This window comes from Notechis scutatus, chromosome 1, assembly GCF_049901735.1.
Source record: "Notechis scutatus isolate UNSWTSFEM ecotype Mainland chromosome 1, rNotScu1.2, whole genome shotgun sequence".
Lineage (NCBI taxonomy): Eukaryota > Metazoa > Chordata > Lepidosauria > Squamata > Elapidae > Notechis > Notechis scutatus.
In genome coordinates this window covers 294897627-294923755 of record NC_142009.1, presented here as the reverse complement: position 1 = coordinate 294923755, position 26129 = coordinate 294897627, and the positions used below count along the sequence as shown (strand labels likewise).

The 26129-nt window shown below is 36.2% G+C and overlaps 1 protein-coding gene across 1 annotated transcript; it reads left to right on the top strand.

The window, feature by feature from the left end:
- Positions 1-1429: 1429 nt before the first annotated feature.
- DIO2 (iodothyronine deiodinase 2) lies at positions 1430-25441 on the top strand. Its single transcript, XM_026664341.2, has 2 exons — positions 1430-2306; positions 18400-25441. The coding sequence occupies exons 1-2, from the start codon at positions 2085-2087 to the stop codon at positions 19018-19020; spliced, it is 843 nt and encodes a 280-aa protein (XP_026520126.2). The 5' UTR covers positions 1430-2084; the 3' UTR covers positions 19021-25441.
- The last annotated feature ends 688 nt before the right edge of the window (positions 25442-26129 follow it).

Below are 26129 nucleotides of genomic sequence, written 5' to 3'. Positions count from 1 at the left end.
ATAAAACTTGTTTAGAATATACAGCAGTACAACCATAGTAAAGTATAATAATAGATAGATCTAAGACATGGATGATGGAGGGAAAACTTATTTATTTATTTAGCATATGGCATGTGTTAGCCAGGAATCCCCGAGGTGGCTGCCTCTGTGTAAGGAATTTTTTTGGGCGGTGTTATCTTTACCCGTGGGATGCTTTAATGTTGGTAAACATTTGGGGGAGGCTCCTTTCTTGTCTCTACACGATTTATTCGCTCAGGGGAATCGAACCACCAAGCTGCCAACCCCAACGGTACCATGTGAGCCACCGCGGCCCCAAAGAGGGAAAACTAATATTAGCCTGTTCAGGTGAACCACCCAGAGAATACATTCCACCCTTTTTATATGGGCTTAGTTTTTAAAAAGGCCATTCTATTGCTTCAAAGAAGAAGGCAATTCACTATAACAAAACCTTTGGGAGGTATGTTGGTGGAGCCAACTGTTATCTGACACTGTCAGATACCTAGAGCCAGGTTTCCACAGCTACACTGAGGAGGATTCCGCTAACAGATTTTATCCTGATGCAAGAGAAGTCCAAAATAATCTGAGTTCCAACAGGTCACCTTTCCAGAGACCCTAGCTTTGTAAGTTTGTATGTTTGTTTGTTTTTAAGTAAAGAAGGAAATAGCCATGGTGAAGATAAATTAAAAGATGATAAAATAGCATTTTTGAAGCATTTAATCTAGAAGGAATGACAATGCTGCCTTTGAAATAAAGTATTAGTCAATGCTCAGTTTAAAATTGCTCTTCTCTTTCCTGTTCTTTTATTCTCTTATTTTAACAGATGAAGTCAGACTGGGAGTTTCTTGTGTTTCTTTAAATACCAAGAAGACAACAAAAGATATTTAAAACAGCTCACACTGATGTAGTTGATAGTTGTGGGAGGGAAATGCACCAAAATGTGTCCTTTTCTAGAATGTATCAGTCTTTACACCTTCTTGGAAAATACAAAGGGCAAAATAATAATGGGGGAAAGCCATAAAAGAGAGAGAGAGAAAGAAATTCTAAATAATAGTATACCCTTTTTCTGTGTCACTCTCTGTCATTTGAACATGCTTTCCCAAAGTTTGAAAGCAAGTGTAAAAGACAGAGAAATGTGCATTTGAGGTATCTAGTTTGTGGATTTTTTTTTTTTTTTGGAATAACAAAGCAACATTCTTCCCTCCCCCTCCTTTCTTGTTCTAAAAAAGAGAGAGGGAGGGGGAGGGAGGGAGGGAGAGAGAGAGAGAAAGTTTTGAGAATTTTACTTTTCTATTCACTGTAGTCCTGGCCAAAGTAAAGCCCTCTTTTACATTGACGTCAAGATCTTTACTAAGATTAGGGTTTCATTTCTCTATTGCAGCAATTAGCCAGGGAATGTATAAAAGGCTTGAGGGAACCAAGCGAGGACTCCAGAGGAAAAGCACTTTGTACCACAGGCAGATAGCGAGAGGCAGAAACGGAAGAGTGGTAGGGAGAGAGGCTGAGCAGAGGCAGCCCAGCCAGCGAGGGAAGAGCAGAAAGTTTGTGTGCAAAGATTTTCCTCTACAGCCGTCCTTTGACAGAAAAAAAAAGTATTATTTCACCTGATAGCTCCGGTAATAAAAGAATGAGAAAACTACTGAAGTAGGAGAAAATTAGAGGAAAGTTAGCCTGTTCCATTTCAATTTTAGAATTACAGGCAATTGGCAGCCCAGCTGTCTCTCTCCCTCTCCCTCCCTCCCTCCCTCCCTCCCTCTCCCTCCCTCTCTCTCTCTCTGTTTAGAGGACTGCAAAGGGCTTCTGGCTAAGTAAAAACAACAGTAGTTTAAGTTAGAGTTTTTGAAAAATTAAAAGCAGCTCAGGGTGGAAAAACGTTCATGTTGGCGTGGTGCTTCCCTTTTTCTTTTTCTTTTAAGCGGCTCTACTGAAGTGAGAACTGAGCCAACTCTGAAAGAGAGCTAACGGAGCACTATGAATTTTTAAAAAGCCCCTTATGTTTTATTATTTTTATTATTGTTTTTCATGAGGGCACACAGGGTATGAAAAGGGAACTCAGAGGAACCCTTTGAAGAAGAAGAGCAAGCAAGATGGGCTTGTTAAGCATTGACCTGTTGATCACACTTCAGATCCTGCCGGTTTTTTTCTCCAACTGCCTTTTCCTCGCCCTCTATGACTCGGTGGTCCTCTTGAAGCACATGGTGCTTCTTCTGAGTTGCTCCAAGGCTGCACGTGGCGAATGGCGAAGGATGCTCACATCAGAGGGCTTACGCTGCGTCTGGAATAGCTTTCTCCTAGATGCCTACAAGCAGGTAGGTTTATGGACAGGCATGGGCTGAAGACCAGACATCTGAAGAGAGCCCTTGGGCTCCACTGCAGAGAGGAAGAGGTATTAAGATAGTGTGTGTGTGTGAAGCTGATACAATGTTTACTAAATGAACACAAGATTTGTAAATATTACTATCCTAGGCATTTGGTGCAGAAAGTATTAAGTTGCCATCTAATTTTGGTATCAACTTATTTGTTTCAGTGTTGTTTTATTAAGAGATATACATAATTTAGTTGCTTGGGTCTAGCTATTCTGTTTTTAAAAACTTTTCTGTAGAGATCACTTCCTGAGTAATTAATAGCACTATATTAAGGTCTAAGCAGAGATTGCACTATTGCCTTTATTGGTGATTTTTCTTTGTGCCCTCCAAACACTTCTTTTCTAGTGCATATAAATACACACACATACACACACAGAGTGAGTGACAATTTTTCCTGTCTTTCCTTTGTGAATATAATGGTAAAGTTAGGTAAGTCCAAAGATATGTAGAACTTCAGACTTAACAGGCAAACTTCTCATACTGCCAGCTATTAAAATTAACCAATCCTGGGAATATATTTATTGTCACTATTTAAAATGGTAGGCAAAATTAATTGGAAATCAAACGTCTGCACCTCACTTTTTTCCATCTGCAAAATGGAAGTAGCCATACACTGTTTTTCTGGCCCAATTTTCATTTTGCAGATGGAATCAGTGAAGTGGGGAAGGTAATTTGTCAGTTATTGAACTAATGCATGTATCCCTTGCAAAAAAAAAAAAAGTGCAGGTTGTCCTTGCATTTTGCAAGAGGAGCATAAAAAATTTCAGAAGAATATGTACAAAGGTTTTCAATACTTGTGATTAATTAACTGATTGGCTGATTCTCCCCCCAAAAATCATCATTGTGGGGGGAACTTTTCCTATTGACATAATTTTATGGCTTGGTATTTCCCCAGTTGCTGACAAAGCAGAAAACTTAAATTCCTAGAAATTGATTTTCTGAAAAAAAAAAAAAACTCTGAAAGAATTTTTCAGTTAGGGTGAGCATTCCATACAGAATTCAAATACAAAATTCAAAGAAGCCTTTGTTATGTTACCTGAGATAGATAAATCCAATCTTTTCATTACCTTAGATGGGAAGACACTTGCTTTTGGTTGGTATCAAAGGTGCTTTCTATTTTTGAATATATGTATATTCTACTGAGGGAGCTCTTGCACCATGGAGAGCTCCCATGGTAGTATCATCAAGAGTAAATTGGAGTCTTAGGTATCCAGGGATAACTCTCTGCATATGTTTCCCCTTAATAGGTGGAATTATTCTTTAATAAAATAACCCTCAAAATGTTCAAGAAATGTTTCAAGATACACAAAACATGTTTACATTTCTGTAAAAACATTTTTCCGCTTCTGGATAATCCTGTGGCAGGAAATATTTTGCTGGAATGTTATTAGTATCTGGAAGTTTGGGAATATACATATTGAAACTTTCATTTCAGAATTTATACTGAAGTCTAAACTGTAGGGTAGACATTCTACAAGGCAACAGTATATAGGCATACCTACATACTATTATATACCATACTGAACATGGTGTCCAGATTTCAGCCAGTTGCTTTGTATAACTTTCTTTCCAACAACAAAAAAAGTCTCAAGACATTAACATTTGGTGTGTTCACTGGGCTGATTTTTTCCCCAACAGTCAGAAAATATTGGTGTTAAAAATGTCCCAGAGAATCAGATTTTATAAGTATTTAAAATTGCAAACATATGAATTTATTTGCGGACATTTTAATATCTTGACCTATATTAAAATTTTGCCTGGAGTAGTCACCCCCCCCCCCAACACAGTATTTGCCTTGTTTGAAGAAGTACATTCCACAATACTTTTTGAAGTAGTATAAATCCTGACTGTTTTGAACTGTGCACTTGAGGGAAGTACTCCTATGGGTATCAGGTGCTCAACATTCTGCTGAGTGGAATTGAGATATGCATTATATCATAGTGGCTTTAATATAATAACCTGTAAAATATATTTTGTAACTCTGAATTCCTTCTTCCAATGCAGTTTCCAATGCAGTTTACAAGAGATGAAGCCTAGGTTTCTTGAATACTAACAGTTCCAGTAGACGAGCAAGCAAGCAAATATTTCCCTTAGGCAAATAATAGCATCTTCACCATTATGTTATTAAAACTCTTCTGCCCAGTTCTTCTTCTTCCTCTTCTGAAATATATTAATAAACACCTGTTGGTCAATGCATTCTTTGAAGCACTTTTTGCATCTGAAATTTTCAAGCGTGCTACCAAGAAACAATTATACAAACAATATTTTCATTAGTACTCAACTTTGATACATAGATGAACATATTAAAAGTATTTTCTTGGAAACTTGCATATTCTAAATCAACCTATGCCCCCCCCCTTCAATTTTTTCTATTTTATTTTTTACCCCCTCAAAAGATAACCATTTCTGCAGCAGGCACAAAGACTATCATTCATAGAAGTACTGAGGTGAGATTTCTTTGAAGGTCATACTATTCTTCAAGATGCTTATGGGAGAACAAAACAAAGGTTTATACTAGACAAGATGAGCAAATAATTTAATTTAATAACTCCCAGTTATGTTTGTATGAAAAGAACATACATATTACAAAGGGATGGCTGGATTTTTCCTACAGCCTAGCGTAATAAGGAGAAAAAAGGATGATGTAATCTGCTTGAGTCTCATTTTCATAAAGTGTTTCCATTTTCTTCTCAACTGCACCACTAATGTGCTTGAGCAAAGCCCATCTAACCTATTCCACAGTCACCATAGTCAGACTATTCAGTTGCCTGCTAGAAAAAAAATGCTTTGTGTCCACCACTAATGGCAGCAGAAAACCAATAATCTGTTTTCAGATAGTCAATAGATCATCCCAATTAGCTGGCCACTGGAAGAAACCAATGGTATTTCCTCTGTCTCTACAGAATTTTTGCATCTGAATTTCCTCTGGCTCTACAGAATTTTTGCATTTTTGTATTTGCAGCCATACAGTAGTTGCAGGTTGCTTTCCTACTCCAGTCTAAAAAATATGTAACAATCTATGTAAAAATGCTATAAATTGGATATTTGATGAACCAAATGGAATCATCTTCCTTATTAAAGGGTCAGGTACCTAGTCTTGATATACTCTTAGATCTGATATGGAAATGACAGTAATTTTTTTTCCTATTAGGCTAAAGCAACTTGACAACTGCTATCCTATCTAGAGAAAGCTGATTTAACTATAGTGACATATTTATTTGTAATGTCTACAAAAGGTTACTGTAATATGATACATAATGAACTACTGTTAAAGTTAGTTTACAGGCTACAATTGGCAGGAAGAATATTTGTGGGTGCTAGTTACTCGGATTTTATTATATCTATTCAACACTGGTTGTATTGGAGACCTGTTTGCCTGTAGGCAAAATGCAAAATGCTGGTAAGGGAAAATGCTGGTTTTCTTTAAAAAATATTTCAGACCATGTAAATTGAAAGATGGTCTGTATTTACTTCAATCCCTAGCAGCATTAAAATCAGCATCAATTATTATATTTTAGACCAATATTTGAGGGGCTGCCACAGAGACGAGGGGGTCAACCTATTTTCCAAGGCACCCAAAGGTCAGACAAGGAATAATGGATGGAAACCGATCAAGGAGAGATTCAACCTAATAAGGAGAAAATTTTTGACAGTGAGAAAAATCAACCAATGGAACAGCTTGCCTTTGGATGTTTGGGGAGCTTCATCACTGGAGGCTTTCAAGAAGAGATTGGACTGCCATTTCTCAGAAATGATGTAGGGTCTCCTGCTTGGGTGGAGGTTGGACTAGATGATCTCCAAGGTCCCTCCCAACTCTGTTAATCTGTTACCCTTTTTATGCTCTGATCCATCATAAAACCCCTTGATAGTAGACATCCAAGACAATGCTTTTTCTTTGGTGGCCCTATGCCTTAGGAAATCTTTTCCTATCACTGTAATCTTTAAATACTTTTTCTGTTCAACCTTTTAGACTTAATATCAAAATGCTTATCTACTGCTATATTTTATTCATTTGATTATATCATCTTGTTAACTCCCTTGTGAGAGCAGGGTGTCAAGAAAGAAAAGCTAAAAGCTTTAAAATAAATCAATACTTTATACATCTCATTTTGCACTGGAGCATCCTAGAATGTGTATGAATATGATTTAGAATAGCATAGCAAAATAACTAAAAGCATGGATGTTCTACTAAAATGTTCTACTAAATGTTCTACTAAAATAATTAAAAGAGTGGATGTTCAGATTATATTTAGAGATGGATAATTAACATCACACTAACACCTGTTCTGAGTTGAGCACTTGTGTCTTCCCTTCTCTTCAGCAAGCTATCTCTGCCAGGAGCAGAAACAAGGAACTTAGTTGTGTTCTTAGAAAGCTGGCATAGTGGGCAAACTCTGTTAGAAGCCATGCTGAAATTAAAATTCAAAGTAAAATAAGTTTACTTGCAGGCCAATACAATATGGAACAATTTGTTGTTAAAACTGCTAGTTACAGATTATGTTTTGTTAGATAGAGTTATTGATGATTTCCTTCTATTTGCTCTTTTTTTTCCCTTTGGGTATCCAGCTTTAGTAAGTACTTTCTACATCAAACTTTGTTGACCTTTGCTTTCCATTTTGAACACCTGCCAGGTTCAATGGAGTTCTGTTTTCACTGTTCCCTCCTTGTCATTTGAAAAGCAGTCCCAGGAGACAAGCACACCCTATGTTGCATAGAGAGGTTCTTTATAACAAGGTTAATTATCATAATGAGGGTTAATAGAGTTTATAGGGTTTATAACACTGGGTCACTTCTCATTTTAGAAGAAGAGGTCAAAGAAAGAGCTTGTTTCTGAAAGTACTTCATAGACTTGTTCCAAAAGGTATTAAACTATTAGAATGAAAAAGGCAGTTGTATTTTACCATATATTATGAAAACATATTGCTGCTTCCCCAACTATTATATACGTGCAAGATATCCACACTTGTCCTCATTACTATTGTAATGATGTCATTACTAATACAGGCTTTGTGCCACCATGTTTGACCTGTTGTAACATACACAGTATGTATAGAAATTATACAAACAATATTCAGGTCATTGTTGGTCTTTTGTAGGAGCTAGAGGTGATGTCACCCTTTTCAATAAGACTGTCCTTCAACCCTGGAATCTCATTTTATAAATTCCAGGAATAAAGTTAGGAATAACATTCAGCAAAAAATTATTTTCAGGGATGCTGGCATTCTGTGATTGCATAAATAGTATAGCACATATAAGTCCAGTTTTATAAAAAAAAATTATAAAGCAGTTTTTACTTGCAAAGCAGATGTCTCATGCTAAGTGGGGGGTTAGAAAATAAAAGTATAGGTTGAATCTTTATTTTATGGATAGGAAATAGAAAGGATGTTATTCTTAGTAAAAAATGTAAGGAATCCAAAGGTTCAGACAATAATAAGTACGCTGAAGTTTCCTTTCTTTGATCTTCAAGTCTGTATGAATTTTCCCAAAGTCCCAAAGATATTTTCTTCTTCTCCTTTGCAAAGAAAGAGTCACTTAGGATTAAACTGGAATTTCATATAAATATGAAATATAAACTATGATTTTTTTTCCTGGACCAGATCAAAGGCCTATCTATTCCAGCACCCTATTTGGTCAGGGATCTCTGGGAAACCAAAGAGAAGAGAAGCCAAAAGTCTCTGCCTTTCTTATCTCTGAGCAACTAGTGTTTCAGTCATAAAAGTAGAAAAATAGGATGCTAGCTATATTACTATTCTAGAAAGGTCAGCATGACCTCAAAACTGACGTTGTAGTTGAAAGTAGAAGTACAGTAACAGGAATTGAACCCATCATTTTCTGCATGCGAAGCATGTGCTATGCTACATCTACACAACAAATTTTAATAGATCTTAATCAATACTATGGTCCTCTGGCAATATCTGGCAGTACAGCCACTTTATTTCTGGTTCAGTGATACTGCAGATGGCTAAAGAGATGGGTATTAGTAGGAAGTCTTTTATCATCCAGAGTTTCAAATTCCCTATTCCCTTTGAGATTAAGGTGCCATTGCACCATATCACATATCAAGGTTTTTAAAAGAGAAAAATCTCCGCTTTATACTTCTACTATATGTATTAATTTGCCAGGAAATCAAATGCTGGCTTAATTGAAGATGGGCAGTAGCTAGATGCCCATTTTTTATGGTTCCATATTAATCATGTAGAGAGAACACTGATTAACTTAACAAGAAATTATGGTATTTGTTAAACTTATATGCTACATTTTGTTCCAGCATTAAACTATCTCCATCTTCACCCACAACAACAGTTAGATTGGGCTGGGAAAATATGGTTGACCCAAAGGTGAACTTCTATGGCTGATGGTGGATTTCAATGTAGCTGTTACAACTTCAACATACTAATGACTATACTAGACCAGCTCTCAAATAGCAATGTTGAGGACATTTGTGGGTCAGTGCAAAGGTTTCTGAGGATTTCTGAAGTAAAAAATGGTATCTTAAATTATAGTTTTATTTTAAGAACTAGAGTGAGAAGGTCAGGAAAGCTGATACAGCTGGGTGAACAGAAAGTGCAGTATATACAGTGATATCTCTGTTTATATATGATTAGAGATTACTATGACTCTTCTTACAGCTTTTCATGGTTTACTGAAAGCCCTGCAATGATTACAGATTCCTCAAACAATTCCAGAGATCAGAGTCAGAAATGCTACTTGAAGGTCTCGTTAACACAAGATCAAGTTGACTAAAGTCTCATCTTTATAGATCAGGAATTGAATCATTTTGTATGATACAAATCATTTTGTATGATTGTGTAAGGTACAAAAAAGCCTTTTACTGAAATTTAACCTGAAGGGCATTAAGTCAGTGAAAGGTGCAGCATAAATTTACTTAAATGGGTGTACTTTTTTCTCTCTTGGTTTGTAAGGCTTCCAGGATTTCAGTAGTATGAGTGTACCCTGGATTTCAGATAAGGATATTCTTATGAGAAAAATATCTCAAGGCCCAAAAGACAATAATGTACTTGCACACATCAGGCATGTGTGGCACAAAGAAAACATTAACTCCTAGAAATAGGAGTTCTACTCTACTCTAAACTATATTGCCCTCAGATATTTTCTTAGGTATCAATTGGCATAGCTATTCAAGGCACTTACTTTCCACAGTGGAAGAAAAAGCCACAGTGGAAGAAAAACCCAGCAAGCAAGAGCAATTGTGCTGGGTTGGAACATCACCAGCAAATTGTCAAAGGGCAACTCTTGTTCCAGGTGCTGGTATAGGTAAAGAATTTTGTTGGTGGTGGTAGTGGGGCAAGCCAACATGTTTTTCCAATCTAATTTAGCGGTTCCCTTAGCTCTCTCAGTTGAACAATGCATAACTGCTGCTTTCAGAAAAGACTTGGTCCTGGGAACTTAGAAGTATTTAAAGAACTGTAAAGAAAATCAGTAAATTATTCCAACAGTGGGGGAAGGATCATTTTAGCTGTCAATAATAACCTTGTAGAACTTCTCCCCATGCAATATTTTCTATGTTTGTAATTGAAAGGTAAAGCATTTCAGTGCCTTAAATTGATATATGATCATAAGCATGTATTCATATAAAGTTCTGTGTAAGTTTGTACTTTTGGAAAGTTGTCAGAATGTACAAGTCTGAGAAACAGTTCTTGCTTAACATCTATTCATGATTTGTTTCTTGGAGAAAATACCTTTGCAATACTTTCCTAAATGACATCTCACTAAATCTCACTAATAAAAAATATGATGGAATATAGCATCATTATAAAAGCGGTATGTATAAAGACAGAACAAATTTTGTAAAGAAGAATGGGTGGGATTCTTTGTAACACGTCTGTTTGACATACTGGTCAGAGATATTTTGGCAGGCCATTTGATTTCATCATCTTTGCTTATTTTGGCCTGGAATTCAACAAAGTGTCTTTCCTTGAATTTCATGTGAGAAACTTGTGAAAGAAACTCTCTATTTTTAACAAATCTTATCCAGTAGTTTAAAGTCCAAAATAGTCATATTGGATGCTTAATTGATAACAGTGGCTAACATCTCCCAAGATGACATTCAGAGCCATGAACAATGTATATTGCAAGATAATTAATCTTAGTAGAATATTCAGGTGAACATATGCATAATGTTTCTGAAAATAAAGACTCAGATTGTCTCTCATGTTATTTTGATGTAGAATGGGATCAGTTTATATAATTTTGAATAATTCATAACTTGCTTGAGTTTCTTTGACACTGTTTTTGACAAAATAATATAATTCCTAACTTGAGAATGACAGTGCCCATTTCATCCTCATTTTTGGCTGAAATAATTATTTGACCTATGAATAAATAAATAATTGTTATATCTAAGCCAGCAATCAAAAATCGAGCCTCAGTGCTTCCTAATCCTCCATGCAATTTTCAATCAAGTACCAAAAATAATAGAATCTTGCTTCCATCATTTGGAAGCAAGAAAAATTTAGAAACTGCTGTAAAGATTCTGTGATTCTGAGGCTTAGATTTATTTAAACGCCCCTAAACTCCATTACCTCTTTAGTCTTCGTCCTCTATAAAATGTTAGATGCAGCCTCTGGCCATTAAAAATTTCCATCTCTGATTTGAGTCAAGAAAGTTCTTAAGTCTTCATAAAACGATTTGCTATTCCAGATGAAGCATACAAAACTTTTGCATTTAAGATCGTTATGTGAATATCATAAGGAATCATTTGAACCACTGGGAAGTGTCAGTTTCGGGGGGGGGGGGAGAGATGTAGTGATTCTAGCCCCTGGTAAGGGTAAGAAAATGTCATTTCAGAAAAAAGTATATTTCCAGCATCTGGCTCTTTAGAGGTGTGGCTTTCCAGGAACTGTATATAATGAATAGGGCCACTGAAGAGCACAGCAAAATTGTGGGTCCTGTCAGAGAAAAAAAAACAACACAATAGTAGCTATGAACTGTTCTCATGCCAGTGGCTGTGAAGTTTTGGATGAATCATTGTGAAATGACAGACTATTAAGAACTTGGATGTCTGTGAATGGAACGAAATAAAAAGAGTAAATCTTCAAATATTTTTGACTGCTCAAAGGAATTCTGAATATAACTCTAATATATTATGTCTGGGTTTAAATGACTGGTGCCTGAGCCCATTGATTATTTGGCAACATCTCTTTTCTTCAAGGAACTGACACAGTCTGACAGTCTAACCCCTATAGAGAATTTGAAAAGACTTAAAGTTTTCCATAAAGAGGGAGAAAATTGTGTAAAGGGTAGGATATTTTGTTCATGAATGCTACACTGGCAATTCTAATTCCAGTCAGTGATTTATGAATCAGACTTTTGTCTCCCTGCCTTTGACACGTCATTTTTCACTTTGCCTGCATAAGCAAGCCAATCATGGTCTTGCTACTGAATATTGCGACTTCAGCAACAGAGTGGTCAACGCCTGGAATACTCTACCCGACTCTGTAGTCTCTTCCCCAAACCCCGAAAACTTTAACCTTAGACTGTCTACTATTGACCTCACCCCTTCCTAAGAGGTCTGTAGGGGGCGTGCATAAGCGCACCAACGTGCCTACCGTCCCTGTCCTATTGTTTCTCTTATTCTTCTTTTATTTTTCTTATATGTACCCATCTCATGTATTCACAACTATGTATACGCTTATACTTATTATCTTGTAAACAATTGGCAAATCAAATAAATAAATAAATAAAATAAATAAATATAATATTAAAGAGGGATTCCTTAGAGTTTTAAATAAAACTGCATTTTGAACTATATTTACAAAGCAACTTTCATCTAATAGGGTAATGACAACGATCTAGGCCAGAAGTTCCAAACCTTGGCAACTTGAAGGCATGTGGACTTTAATCTCCAGAATTCCTCAACCAACCGGCTGGGGAATTCTGGAAGTTAAAGTCCACATGTCTTCAAGTTGGCAAGATTGGAAAACATTGATTTAGGCAGCTAAATCTGTTGCTAATAGGTAAGATTCAGTGGGTTTTGATCTGAATTGAATTAGTCCTGAGACAAATAAATGATAGTGTGACTTCAATGATGTGTAATTGGCTTATGGAATTCTAGATCTGATGATATTTAGATGTATGAGGAATTCACCAGAAGCTGTCAGTATAAGCTAAATGTGTCCCAATATAATTTAAAACTATGTAACCACAGCTCATCTTGGTGCAATAAAATCAATAAATCAATTATGCATTCATCCTTTTCACTGGACAAGCCTCAGTGGAGTGAAGCAGAGAAGTCAAAGAAAATACGGATAACTTGAACTGCTGCTTTCAGTTCAACAGAGCTCAACATCCTATCTTCCCTACAGAGGAAAACTGGGTGAGAGAGAAATTCAATCCCATTTTCATACAGCTCCATGGTAGACTATGTAACTAGCTTGTTAGAAAAGAAGTCCATAGTTATAGGAAAAGAAAACTGGAGCCAGAAATATTGCGTGTGAGGGAAATTTCCTGGGTTTGCTTCTCAGAACTGCTCTCTTGCTGCCTTTGTCTGTAATTTCAAAAGAAGTTTGGCAGAGAAATATTTTTTTAATTTATTTATTTTGGATGACATTTCACTGTGGCGCATTGTAGGTATTTTTCCAAGAGTTAATTCCACCCTCTTCAGTAATGAATGACAACAAAGAAACCAAACAGTCCCTCAAAATGGATGTCAATCCCATCTCTCAACCTGCTAGAATAAAGATGACCTTTGGGAATGTTACAGCTTCATCAAGACCAATTAGCAGGAGATGCAGCCAGTTGTGTCTAAGCATTAACTACTAGTCAGGATTGGCTTTTTGGAGTGGTTAATGCTAGCACAGAACAAGGCACCGACCTAATTACTCTGTTGCAAGAGCCGAGGAGGCCTTGTGAATGTTTACTTGGCAAGCCTGTCTCATTAAGGACAATTTTTCCAAATAAACACAAGGACTTCTAACAGCAAAATAAAAAAAATTAAAAAGATAACCTGTGGCCACAAGATTTCTTTTGCTGTTGTGGAAACACAGTGATGCAATCCATACAAGGGGATGTCTTGGTTGCTTTCCAGATATGTGGTGACGTGATACTGGTATTATTTATTTCCTGAGTCAGTTGTGATGCTTTGATTGGAAGGCACTTGCTAAATATTCCTTTGTTAGAACATAATTAAACCAATGTTTCAGCACCAAGAGGGTTTCATAAATAAAAGAACAATAATAGCAAATATCCTGGATATAGAATAATTCTTCTTCTTCTTCTTCTTCTTCTTCTTCTTCTTCTTCTTCTTCTTCTTCTTCTTCTTCTTCTTCTTCTTCTTCTTCTTCTTCTTCTTCTTCTTCTTCTCTTCTTTTTCTTCTCCTTCCTCCTCCTTCTTTCTTCCTCCTCCTCCTCCTCCTCCTCCTCCTCCTCCTCCTCCTCCTCCTCCTCCTCTTCCTCTTCCGCTTCCTCTTCCCAATTTTTAAAGAATGGCATTAAATATTGCTTAATGAAATCTTCAAAATGGAAGTACTATCATACCAATCTTGCTTTTTATAATTTGGAAAAACAAACAGGAAGCCACAACTGACAGAACTAGTTTTACATCTAAAACAAATTGAGAGTCAGTTTGCTGTAGTGATTAAGGCACCAGGATAGAAACCAGTGTGAGTACTACTCCTGCCTGAGGCATGAAAGCTGGTTGGGTGACTTTGGACCAGTTAGTCTCTCTCAGCCAACTCACCTCACAATGTTGTTGTTGTGTAGAAAATAAGAGGAAGAAATATTAGGTATGTTTGCTACCTTGAGTTATGTATAAAAATAATAAAGGTGGGATTGAAAATAAAGAAAGAAATAACTATAGGACAATTCTGGTTTTGATTGCATGGACATACCTGGTCTAGAAGCTTACAGGATGACTTAGGTTCAATAGTTTTTCTTCAGCCACAACAAAGTTGTGTGTGTGTGGGGGGGGAATAGAAGGAAACTATATATGCTACTTTGAGCAAAAAGCTCAATAGAAATCAATGAAATGAAGAAGATATGTTAAATCATCAGTACCTTTGTCAGGGTGCAAAACCAAATTTCATATGGATAATAGTATCTTCAATAGAATATATATATATATATATATATATATATATATATATATATATATATATATATATATATATGTATGTATGTATGTATGTGATGTATGTATGTATTGGTTTCAATGAGTCTGTTGCACCAATCTCATCTGCCATCATCAGGCTTCTTCTGCAGATGAGATTCTGCTGAAACGTACAACTAAAAGAACTACAATGACGGGAAAATACAACCAAGCCAACACCATACATGTAATACCGAAAACTTAAGAAAACATATATATATATATATATATATATATATATATATATATATATATATATATATATATATATATATATATATATATATATATATATATATATATATATATATACCGACACTGCTCAAAAAAATAAAGGGAACACTTAAACAACACAATGTAACTCCAAGTCAATCACACTTCTGTGAAATCAAACTGTCCACTTAGGTAGCAACACTGATTGACAATCAATTTCACATGCTGTTGTGAAAATGGAATAGACAACAGGTGGGCAGCATAGGCAGTTAGCAAGACATCCCCAATAAAGGAGTGGTTCTGCAGGTGGTGACCACAGACCACTTCTCAGTTCCTATGCTTTCTGGCTGATGGTTTGGTCACTTTTGAATGCTGACGGTGCTTTCACTCTAGTGGTAGCATGAGACGGAGTCTACAATCCACACAAGTGGCTCAGGTAGTGCAGGTCATCCAGGATGGCACATCAATGTGAGCTGTGGCAAGAAGGTTTGCTGTGTCTGTCAGTGTAGTGTCCAGAGCACTGAAGCACTACCAGAAGACAGGCCAGTACATCAGGAGACGTGGAGGAGGCCGTAGGAGGGCAACAACCCAGCATCAGGACCGCTACCTCCACCTTTGTGCAAGGAGGGACAGGAGGATCACTACCAGAGCCCTGCAAAATGACCTCCAGCGGGCCACAAATGTGCATGTGGCTGCTCAAATGGTCAGAAACAGACTCCATGAGGGTGGTATGAGGGCCCGATGTACACAGGTGGGGGTTGTGCTTACAGCCCAACATCGTGCAGGATGTTTGGTATTTGCCAGAGAACACCAAGATTGGCAAATTCACCACTGGCGCCCTGTGCTCTTCACAGATGAAAGCAGGCTCACACTGAGCACATGTGACAGATGTGACAGGGTCTGGAGACGCTGTGGAGAACATTCTGCTGCCTGCAACATCCTCCAGCATGAGCGGTTTGGCAGTGGGTCAGTAATGGTGTGGGGTGGCATTTCTTTAGGGGGCCTCACAGCCCTCCATATGCTCACCAGAGGTAGCCTGACTGCCATTAGGTACCAAGATGAGATCCTCAGACCCCTTGTGAGACCATATGCTGGTGCAGTTGGCCTTGGGTTCCTCCTAATGCACGACAATGCTAGACCTCATGTGGCTGGAAGGTGTCAGCAGTTCCTGAAAGGTGAAGGCATTGATGCTATGGACTGGCCCACCCATTCCCCAGACCTGAATCCAATTGAGCACATTTGGGACATCATGTCTCGCTCCATCCACCAATGCCACATTGCACTACAGACTGTCCAGGAGTTGGGGGATGCTTCAGTCCAGGTGTGGGAGGAGATCCCTCAGGAAACCATCCGCCACCTCATCAGGAGCATGCCCAGGCTTTGTAGGGAGGTCATACAGGCACGTGGAGGCCACACACATGACTGAGCCTCATTTTGACTTGTTTTAAGGACATTACATCAAAGTTGGATCAGCCTGTAGTGTTTTTTTCCACTTTAATTTTGAGTGTAACTCCAAATCCAGACCTCCATGGGTTGCTAAATTTGATTTCCATTGATAATTTTTGTGTGATTTTGTTGTCAGCACATTCAACTATGTAATGAATGAAGTATTTAATAAGAATATTTCATTCATTCAGATCTAGGATGTCTTATTTTTGTGTTCCCTTTTTTTGCGCAGTGTGTATATCTATCTATCTATTTATATCTATCTATCTATCTATCTATCTATCTATCTATCTATCTATCTATCTATCTATCTATCTATCTAATGAGAGGGGGGGAGGGATAGAGGGATGGAGAGAGAAAGAGAGAGAGAAAGAGAGAGAAAGAGAGAGAGAATGAATATATATCAGTGTTCTAATTAGCATGCTAGTTTACTGTGAACTGAATGATACATCTATTAAGTGGATCCACAGCTGGTTTGCAAAGGATACTTTAAAATTTTTGTCATATCCTCATCAAATTAGAGGGAGGTTTTAAATGAGATGGCAAAAAGTGCAGTCCTGGATCAGATACTTTCTACCAGTTTTATTAATGACTTAAATGACAAGGTGGTGAAAATGCTTATTAAATCTGGCTATGACACATAATTGGATAGGATAATTAAAATCGTTGAAGAGATATGAAGTTCAAATTGATCTTGATAGAACTGCAAAAAATGGATTTAAAAAATAGACCAAAAAAGGGAAGTTTTTCTTCTTTTTTAATCTAGGAAAATGAAATCAATGCACAGCAATAAGATCAAGGATATATGGCCTGGCAACAGTCCATGTCCAAACAACCTTGAGATTGTAGTTCATCATAACCTGAATGTGAGTCAGCAGTGTAAAGTATCTGCAAAATAAATAAATACGTGCATACGTTCCAGGCTGAATCAATAGAAGTACAATATATTAATCATGATAATCATTCCATTTTATTTTGAATTAGTCACACTTCACCTCACCTACGCAGTCCAGTGTTGAATATTACACTTTAAGAACATTCAGACAAATTAAAATGGGACCAAAGAAAGGCAAAGAAAATAATTGGGGACTTAGAAACTCAACCCTTGGAGGAAATTAAAGAAATGAAAATATTGAAAAAACTAAGGGGACTCATGATAGCAGTCCTAAATGAAAAGAGTAGGCTACACTCGGTTTTCTATAATTCCATTAAAATGATTAAGGACAGATTCCATCAGGACCACATGTGAGTTTTTAATATTTTTACATTAACGTGACCCAAAATGTGTCATGTTCTCTACACAACACCTAAAACTAGATAGAGGACCCAATTAAGCATATCAATCAAAAATTATACTTCTTTATTTTTATTTACTGCAAATAGTTTTACGATATTATCCAGCCTAGTCAGCATCAACAACTGATTTTTAGAGATCCTTAGAAACCTCATTTGTTCATACTGTGACACTTATTTTCATATATAAATTGAAGAAATGAACAAATATAATGCTTCTATTATGAAATTCAGACTTTGATAGTAACTATTTAGAATTCTGTTCTTTAAATAAGGCAGGACCTCCCACATTTACACTTCATTATCATCTCATTGATTGACTCTAATTTCCTGTTCCAATCAACTCTTAATCCTGGAAATTCCAATGAAGTGTTAATCTTATAAATTCACATAATTTTGTCATAAATAAATAGCTTTGGATCATTTTTCTCAATGAAAGGAAGAACAAGATGGTATTATCTCCATATAAAAGTATATGTGCATTCATGTTCCCAACTAATATATATCCTCTAACATAATCTCTAGCATTTCTTACACATCTATTCATCTATAATGTGATTCCAAACATACATTTATTGACACTGGGCTACGAAAATGAGTTTCACTTTTCAGTTAAAAAATATAACATTGTGTTATGTGTGTGTGTGTGTGTGTGTGTATGAACGTAATTCTAAATAGTTGGGTATTTTTTTAAAAAAAAGCTAAAAAATGAAAATTTCCAATTATATGTCTCAGAAATATTAGACTTATTATTTTAAAAGACTGGTTCTTAATTTATTATTGATATTAGTATATATGCCACAGTATAGTATAATTGTTGTCAGATAACTAGTGGAAGACAGGAAGTGCATGCTAGAATTTACTTCTGAATGGGCTTAGAGGTGGAGAAGCGAACAGTTTTTGTTTAATAAGGAGAGCAAGGCAAGATAAATGGCAGCAAGTCATAATAATTGATTATATTTTCGTTTTAATTTATAGGTGAAATTGGGTGGAGAAGCTCCTAATTCCAATGTTATCCACATACCTAATGGTACTGCTGAAAGCAGCAGCAACTGCAGATGGAAAAGCTCCATGGGAAAATATGGAAGTGAATGCCATCTCTTAGACTTTGCCAAATCAGAGCGCCCACTTGTAATCAACTTTGGGTCAGCTACCTGACCTCCCTTCACAAACCAGCTGTCTGCCTTTGGCAAGTTGGTGGAAGAGTTCTCTAGTGTGGCTGACTTTCTGTTAGTCTACATTGATGAGGCTCACCCATCAGATGGCTGGGCTGCTCCTGGTATCTCATCTTCATTTGAAGTCAAGAAACATAGGAACCAAGAAGACAGATGTGCTGCTGCTCACCAGCTTCTAAAGAAATTTTCTTTGCCACCACAGTGCCAGATAGTGGCTGATTGCATGGACAATAATGCCAATGTGGCTTATGGAGTCTCCTTTGAGCGTGTATGCATTATACAAAGACAAAAAATTGCTTACCTGGGGGGGAAAGGCCCCTTTTTCTACAATCTTCAAGAGGTTCGACTTTGGCTGGAGCAAAACTTCAGGAAAAGATGAAATCCAAATTTACCAGATAAGAAGTCAAGAGGACTGTCCTTTTAAAATAATGCAAAAAGAAAACAAGTTGCATTTTGTTTTGAATAGGATTTTTCTGCCTTTGGGGAAAAACAGGCCTAGTAAAAAGTTTAAATGCACAAAGTGGTTACAAACAACAATGAATTCCCAGTAGCTTTCTGAAAAAGGAGCTGAGATTCCCTCCCCTTTCATAGAATAAGTCTTCTGAGATTTTTGTGCCATGAGATAGTGGAAGCACACCAAACCATTATTTCAAGGTTTATGAAAAATGATATATCACATCCTGAGCTTTAAAAAATCATGTCGTCCTTCAGAAATTGTCCTGTTACATTCCATCATAGCATGTTCAGAACCTAAAGCTTGCCAGTTATCATGAAATAATTATTTTAGTTTGTTGTAGTGAGGTACCATTTCGTAGATATTCCAGATTCCAGCATCCATAAATTGGACAGTTAATTGCCTTCTTAATTGCTGAAAATAAGAACCGCTATTCACTTTGCTATAATACTTTTTTGTTTTTGCAATGTAGTACAGCTTGGAAATCTTTTACTTTGATTCTAACTCTTTCAGTGCTTCAAAGACAAAGAATTCTGTAAGAGCAGGTTATACGCTAACACTGCATTGCATGATTTAGCTGAAATATCTCCTAGCAACAGTCATCATGGAAATTACTTGGGCTGTTCTGAATCTTAGTTTATATCCCCCAAAGTGAATTTCTTAATAATTTTGAAGTAGTGAAGACTATTGTGTTTTGAGCCAATTCAGAGAATCTAGCTCAAATGGATTTCCACCATGTCTATAAAAGAAATAATTTATGTTGAAAAACTTGTCTCAATCAACTGACAGTTTATTTTGTCTGCCCCAAACCCAATTCTCAGAATTTTGTTGTGAAAGATCAGTATTAGACTCATTATGTTTGAGCCTGGATATATCCAGGACAGTTATGCAATCAGGTGTGCAATTGATTTCTCATATCCAATTCCTATAACTGGTTTGTGAAAAGCATGCTTCGGTAAATATCTCTTATTGCAAAAAGAAAAGAAAAGAAAAGAAAAGAAAGAAAGAAAGAAAGAAAGAAAGAAAGAAAGAAAGAAAGAAAGAAAGAAAGAAAGAAAGAAAGAAAGAAAGAAAGAAAGAAAGAAAGAAAAAGAAAGCTTGTGCTGCCTGCCAGCATAAACTAATTTTTGAAAGTAAGCTCTTCAGGTAAAAAATTAACACTTGAAGTATTTTCTTTCAACTTAAACTTTAAAGCGCATCTCATGGCAACCTCACTTCCCATTATCACATTATTTGGGGGGAAAACCTGCAAGGATTTCAGGGGGTGCATACTACCTGCAAATCTTCATCCTTTGCTGATCCCTCATGAAGCTTTAAACTGGTGGATTATTACACGTGAAAAAGTGGTTGGGATCTTGGAAGTGGCATGGGTTGGTATTTTGTATTGGATCACAGAAGGAACAATCATGAGGACATTACCTTGCATTCTTTCTGCACTGAGGTAATGTCGGAGCAATGTAATGAAAAGTTATCTCTGTGTTAGAAAAAAATATTGTGTGCATCACAATCTTTTGGGAAGATTGATGAGAGAATGCCCGGAATCATATCCAATTATAGAAACAAACTTCTTTTATGTTAAGCCTGGATGCATGGATGGAAACTATCAGGTTTATTTGCCTTTTTTTTTTTTACAAATTCAACAACAGTGCAATTAATATTAGCTGTTAGTGTATAATTTTTTCTAAAAAAATAATTTATTGCATTTGAAAATGGTGAAAGTGGTGTATCTTTTTACTTTATTGGGATTGAGAATTTATTCATAAATTAATGTGGGTTGGCTTGGTGCAATTCTCGTTGATGCATTGTTTGCCCTTCTACCCAATAACCTGAAATTAGGTTTTAACCACATAGATTTAATGTGAAACAGATTTCAGCTTTAGGACTGATGAACTGCAGAACAGTAGAAAGCCAAATCCTTTGTCCACCTTCCATTTAAAAAAATAATAATTTCCCCTTAAATACTAATTAAATACTAATTTTGGCCTAATGGCTACTATCTCTCTTCATCTGCCTGTCTCTTTACCCAACCCATTAAATGGGTGACAAAAATGGAAGGAGTTTTAATGAAATAGTTGGGATGTTCGAATTTGGAAGAAGAAGACAAAGTAGAATGGTTTTGAAAGAAAGGCTGGGTAGTATTTTCCTGAAAAATGTTCTGTACAAGATGCACTGAAATAAGTACAGTGAGTAGAGTTGCCCTGCTAGCACAATGAAGCCATTTGCCCATTTTTATTCAAAGTACATAAATATTGTGAAAGAAAAGAGAAGGGGTAAAAGTCATTTTCTGAGGACAAAATTCAGAGAAGGGCAAGAAAGCATTACCAACCAATTAAATTCCACAAAGACTTAAAATTCCTTTAATTCATTAGTTCCTTGTGGAACCATTGTTCTGATATTGGTCAAGAATTTTTCTAATACTCAACACATATTTTAGATAATGTTTCTCTCCAATGAAAGGATACAAACTTGACAGTGGAGTTTGAATGCTATTTTTTTCTATGTCCATTTTTTTCTTTGCTTCTCTTTTACAGGTATACAACACTGGGGCACACAATTATAGAGAAAGATGTCAGAGGAGTTGAGAATGAATGTACTAAAAAGCTGACAGATGGAGGGTGAGGAGATGGCATATGTTGTTACAGTTTGAAAAATTTGAGGACTTGTTGAAGGTATAGAGGCAGACAGTTGCAGGAAAGTAGTATTTTAATTTAGGATGGGATCATTGCTAAAATATGAAACAAGCAATCATTAATATAAATTAAATGCTCATCTTTTAAAACAGTAACCTGTTGGCAGGGATGCAAAACATATTTCTTAGCAAATGATTTCAGTGACATTCTTTTAAAAATGATCTTCCAGTGAACAGATTCCTTAATGTTTCTCTTAAATTGTTTTTTTTCTTTAACTTGTCCTTACTTTGCCATTATAACATATAGGTAGTTCTTGATTTATGACTGTAATGGAGCCTGGAATTTCTGCAATATGGCATGTTGATTGTAAGTCAAGGTCACCAGAGGACAGGCCCAATTTTATGTTTTTGTGGCAGTAATTAAGTAAATGTAGTGGATATGAAACAAACCCTGAAGCCATTAAGTGAATGCTACAATTATTAAGTGAATGCCATAGTTGTTAGGCAAACCATTGTCTGCAATGGACAGTTTTTGCCGGAAACCAGTCGTAACTGCTGATTTCTGGCAAAAAAATGTATAAATAACAGTTGTGTGATAGTGAGACAAATGGTCATAATACAGGCGAGTTCCTGAATGCCCCAAATACAATCATGTAACAGCTGGGGTGGGTGGGTGGGCTGTCATAAAAACTTCAAACCTAAATTGCAAGGTCCAGTGTAACTTTTGTTGCTAATTGACTGGTTGTAAGTCAAGGACTACCCATATAATTTATCAATTGAAGACCTTAGTTTTATTTATATTCATTTAATACTTAGGCAGACATATTCTAGGTGGATTACACTTTAGGATTGTTATCTAATCCACTTAATATAACATTCGGCTTCAGGCAGCCTTTTTGACTTAAGATTGAATCCCATTTAAGGCTCAGTCCAGAAGAATTGTTGTGCTGATGAAGAGGTTTTCCCCTACTGTATATCTAAAAAAAATTAACTTTTAAACAAGAATGGCAATTTAGAGTTTGAACTGAGTTTGTTAAGACATTCAGGTGCCATAAGACATCTGGTTGCTTCTGAAATCCCATTCTCTGCATATTGACTATGTTTATTGAACCCAAATTTACGCACATCAAAATGGCAAGTACCTTCTCAGATGAATTGATACAGCAGCCTGAGAAAACTACAATTATTCATTTGATTACATCTAAATGAACTACAGTAGATTATAGAATGTTGTATCTTTTTAAGAAAAAGAAGACATTTAGCGCACATCTCATTATTCCACTGATTTATACCATTAAAACCTTATTGTTCATGTAAATAATTCTATGTTTTGAATAATTCAAATTATTCCATTGCTTTCTCTCTTTTTTTGATAAATGCTTTCTTTTCAAACCTGGTATGGAAATGGAATAAGCAAAACAAAACGAAAGCACTATTTTGGATGGTTACAAAAAAACGGTATAATTTTTATGCTCTTCTTTGTATTCATTATTTATTGCAAAGGTTTTCTTTTTCTTTTTGAGCATTGCAAACTTTCAACCTTTTCCCCATTAACTCTCTTTTATATGAGAGTTTTATAAAAGAGAAAAACCAAAACATTTTGTTTGATTGCTGGAGTATGCCTTAACTCAAATGGGCTGAAAATGACTAACCTTTAATACAATTTAGCACATACAAAAAATTTTATTTGATGTATCGATCAGTACCATAATTGTGAAAAAGATACAGAATAACAGAGTTGGAAAGGACCTTGGAGGTCTTCTAGTCCAACCCCCTGATTAGGCAGGAAACCATATACCATTTCAGACAAATAGTTGTCCAATCTCTTCTTAAAAACTTCCAGTGTTGGAGCATTTACAACTTCTTTGGGGCAAGTCGTTGCATTGATTGTTCTGAATGTCAGGAAATTTCTCCGTAGTTCTAGGTTGCTTCTCTCCTTAATTAGCAACCTAGAACTAACATTTTAAAGCTCTGTGTGCTAGCACTTTCTTTTCTTCCTCTGAAAAAGAAAGGAGGGGTGATCTAGAGGAGAATATACTGTATTTCTATCCCATACAAAACTATTAGTGAAAGAAGTACTGAAGGTTTTAGATCCATACTGAAAAGAAGCAGCCCTTGGATTATCATGACTTTAAAATAAAATAAACAGCTCTCAAATTTTAGACAGTTAAACTTTAGTGTATGTAATGTTTCTCAAACAACATATGTATAGGCAGGTGAGCATAGAATGGTGTTCCTGCATTCCATTTAATTATTCAACTGGGTTCAAAGAATCTCTGAAAAATCAGTATGGGGCTTATCTTCACCTCAACAAAAACAGATAACTCTTAAGATAGGAACACTGCTTTCATTTGGAATAATTCATTGTCGGAATATAGTTTGCAGTTTTATGTTTTGAACTGGGGCAAAAGCTGTAATTTGAAAAATGTCATGCAAAGCTACAAGTTTGCACTCAAGTTGGCATGGAGCCTGGCCAATCTTTAAAAGATCAGTGTAGTCCAAGGAGATTTAGTTCTTTTTCCCACCCCACGATGATATGTTTTCCTTCTGGCCACAAAAATGGAGGAAAACATATCTTTTTGAAAAAAGCACTGCTTCCATACTTCCAAAATGAGTCGCTGCAGGTTGTCAATCTTTCTTAGGTTCCTCCTGCTAAAATCAGAATGTTCACTTGGGAAATTGCTTTGCATTTTCCAATGGAAAATATGACTTTTCTGTCAGATCACTGATCCAGTTTCAGTCTGCCTCAGTCTCAGTCTCAGACATCAAGATGGCGATTCCATCTGGAGGACATGTCCTCAACATACAGTTCACAGGCCATCTCAATGCTGAGACAGGGAAAGTGCGTAGATGAGGCCACAGTGTTATCCAGAACAGTCTGACTTGAAATAAAGTATGATCAGAGATAGATCCAAACCATTCTAAACAATGGCAGATCTAGTATTCAGTCTTAGATGCCACTTAGGAAGCAAGCTCTGTTTTGTCTTGTATTTTGAGCTCTGTGAAAATATAATCTGTGAAAAACAGATTTCATGCATCTTAACATTAGAATAGCAGTATACTTTGCTTATATTTTACATTTACGACAAGGCACATCAGTGAATCAGATTCATACTATTTTTTAAAATGAAATATACTATAAATCTGTGAGAAGGCTTAAGGTGAGATCACTTATATGAAGGGTATTTCGTAAAGTATGTTTTTGTGAGCTTATTTGGTATTCTGTGTGATCTTTTGTGTTGGCAGATGTTGGCTTTAGATCTTTAAAACCTACATTCAATAATATAACCAAAGCAATAAAAGATGTATCAGGTAGGGAATACTGGCCAGTCATATTCATTTCTTTACCATAATCAACTCAGAACCCATATTGACCAAACTTTAGCTGTACCCAAGACTGGTTTGCAAAGATGAGAAGTTTGGATGAAACAGAGATGCTGGTGTTTTCATGAAGACCACTAACAAAAGAGTACCACACTCAGTTGGTGATCAGATGCTTTCTATACTGGCATTTCTTTTTTCTTCTTATATCTCTGGGTTTAGAAATGTGGATGTGTTTGAAATCCATTTGATATGAGTCCTGGGTCAATATGGTGGTGAACATTTGTTTATGAGTATGCTTGTTTTATTCTTAAATGTCATAAATACTCTCTCTGTAGAAAAATGAGCAAAATGTTACAATATTGGTGCTGTGTGGACCATATACTTTATAGAACTGTTTTTTTCTCCTTGTATTTTAATAAAAGTGGAAGAAAAACAATACGTACTTTGTCTCCTTTTTAAAATTATTGTAGGAGATGTGTTTCTAAAGGCCAGATGAAAATAGTAAATATCCACGTTAGATTGTGCAAGTTTTGCAGTAGCCTGATTTGAGATGATCCAAAAGTGGTATTATAGATTCATTTAATGTAAATGAAAAAAAGGCAATATAATACCTGGCTGAAGCCCAATTCATTCAGATTTAATGATCTAGATTGGAGCCATAGTGGGTAAATTGATGTGAATGGAAGGGGGCTTTAGATGCCTCTTTATCAAGGGCTAGAGGAAGAAGGAGGAGGCAGCAGTTGAGTGACCTCTCTAACAATAATATATATTTGGCTTCTCAATCTTTCCTTAGTTTAATAGTCACCAACACTATTGTTTCCATCTATATTGCCTTTGGGTTTGATCCCTAAGGCAGCACGAATGACCCCAAGGTCTGTGAGATCGTAATGGCAACAACTATCTGAACTGACATTCTGTGTGATGCCATAGCATAAAATGTTGTTATTAAATAGGAAGTTCAGTATCAGATGCTTGGGCTTACCATGATACATACTGACACCAAGCCCATTAAGTTTTCAGTATCACTCATTTCACTGAGGGAGATTTAAGCACATGTTTAATTCTCCAATTGCAACCAATAAAGCATAAAATATTTTAAATTGGTCGAACCATTATGTCTGCCATA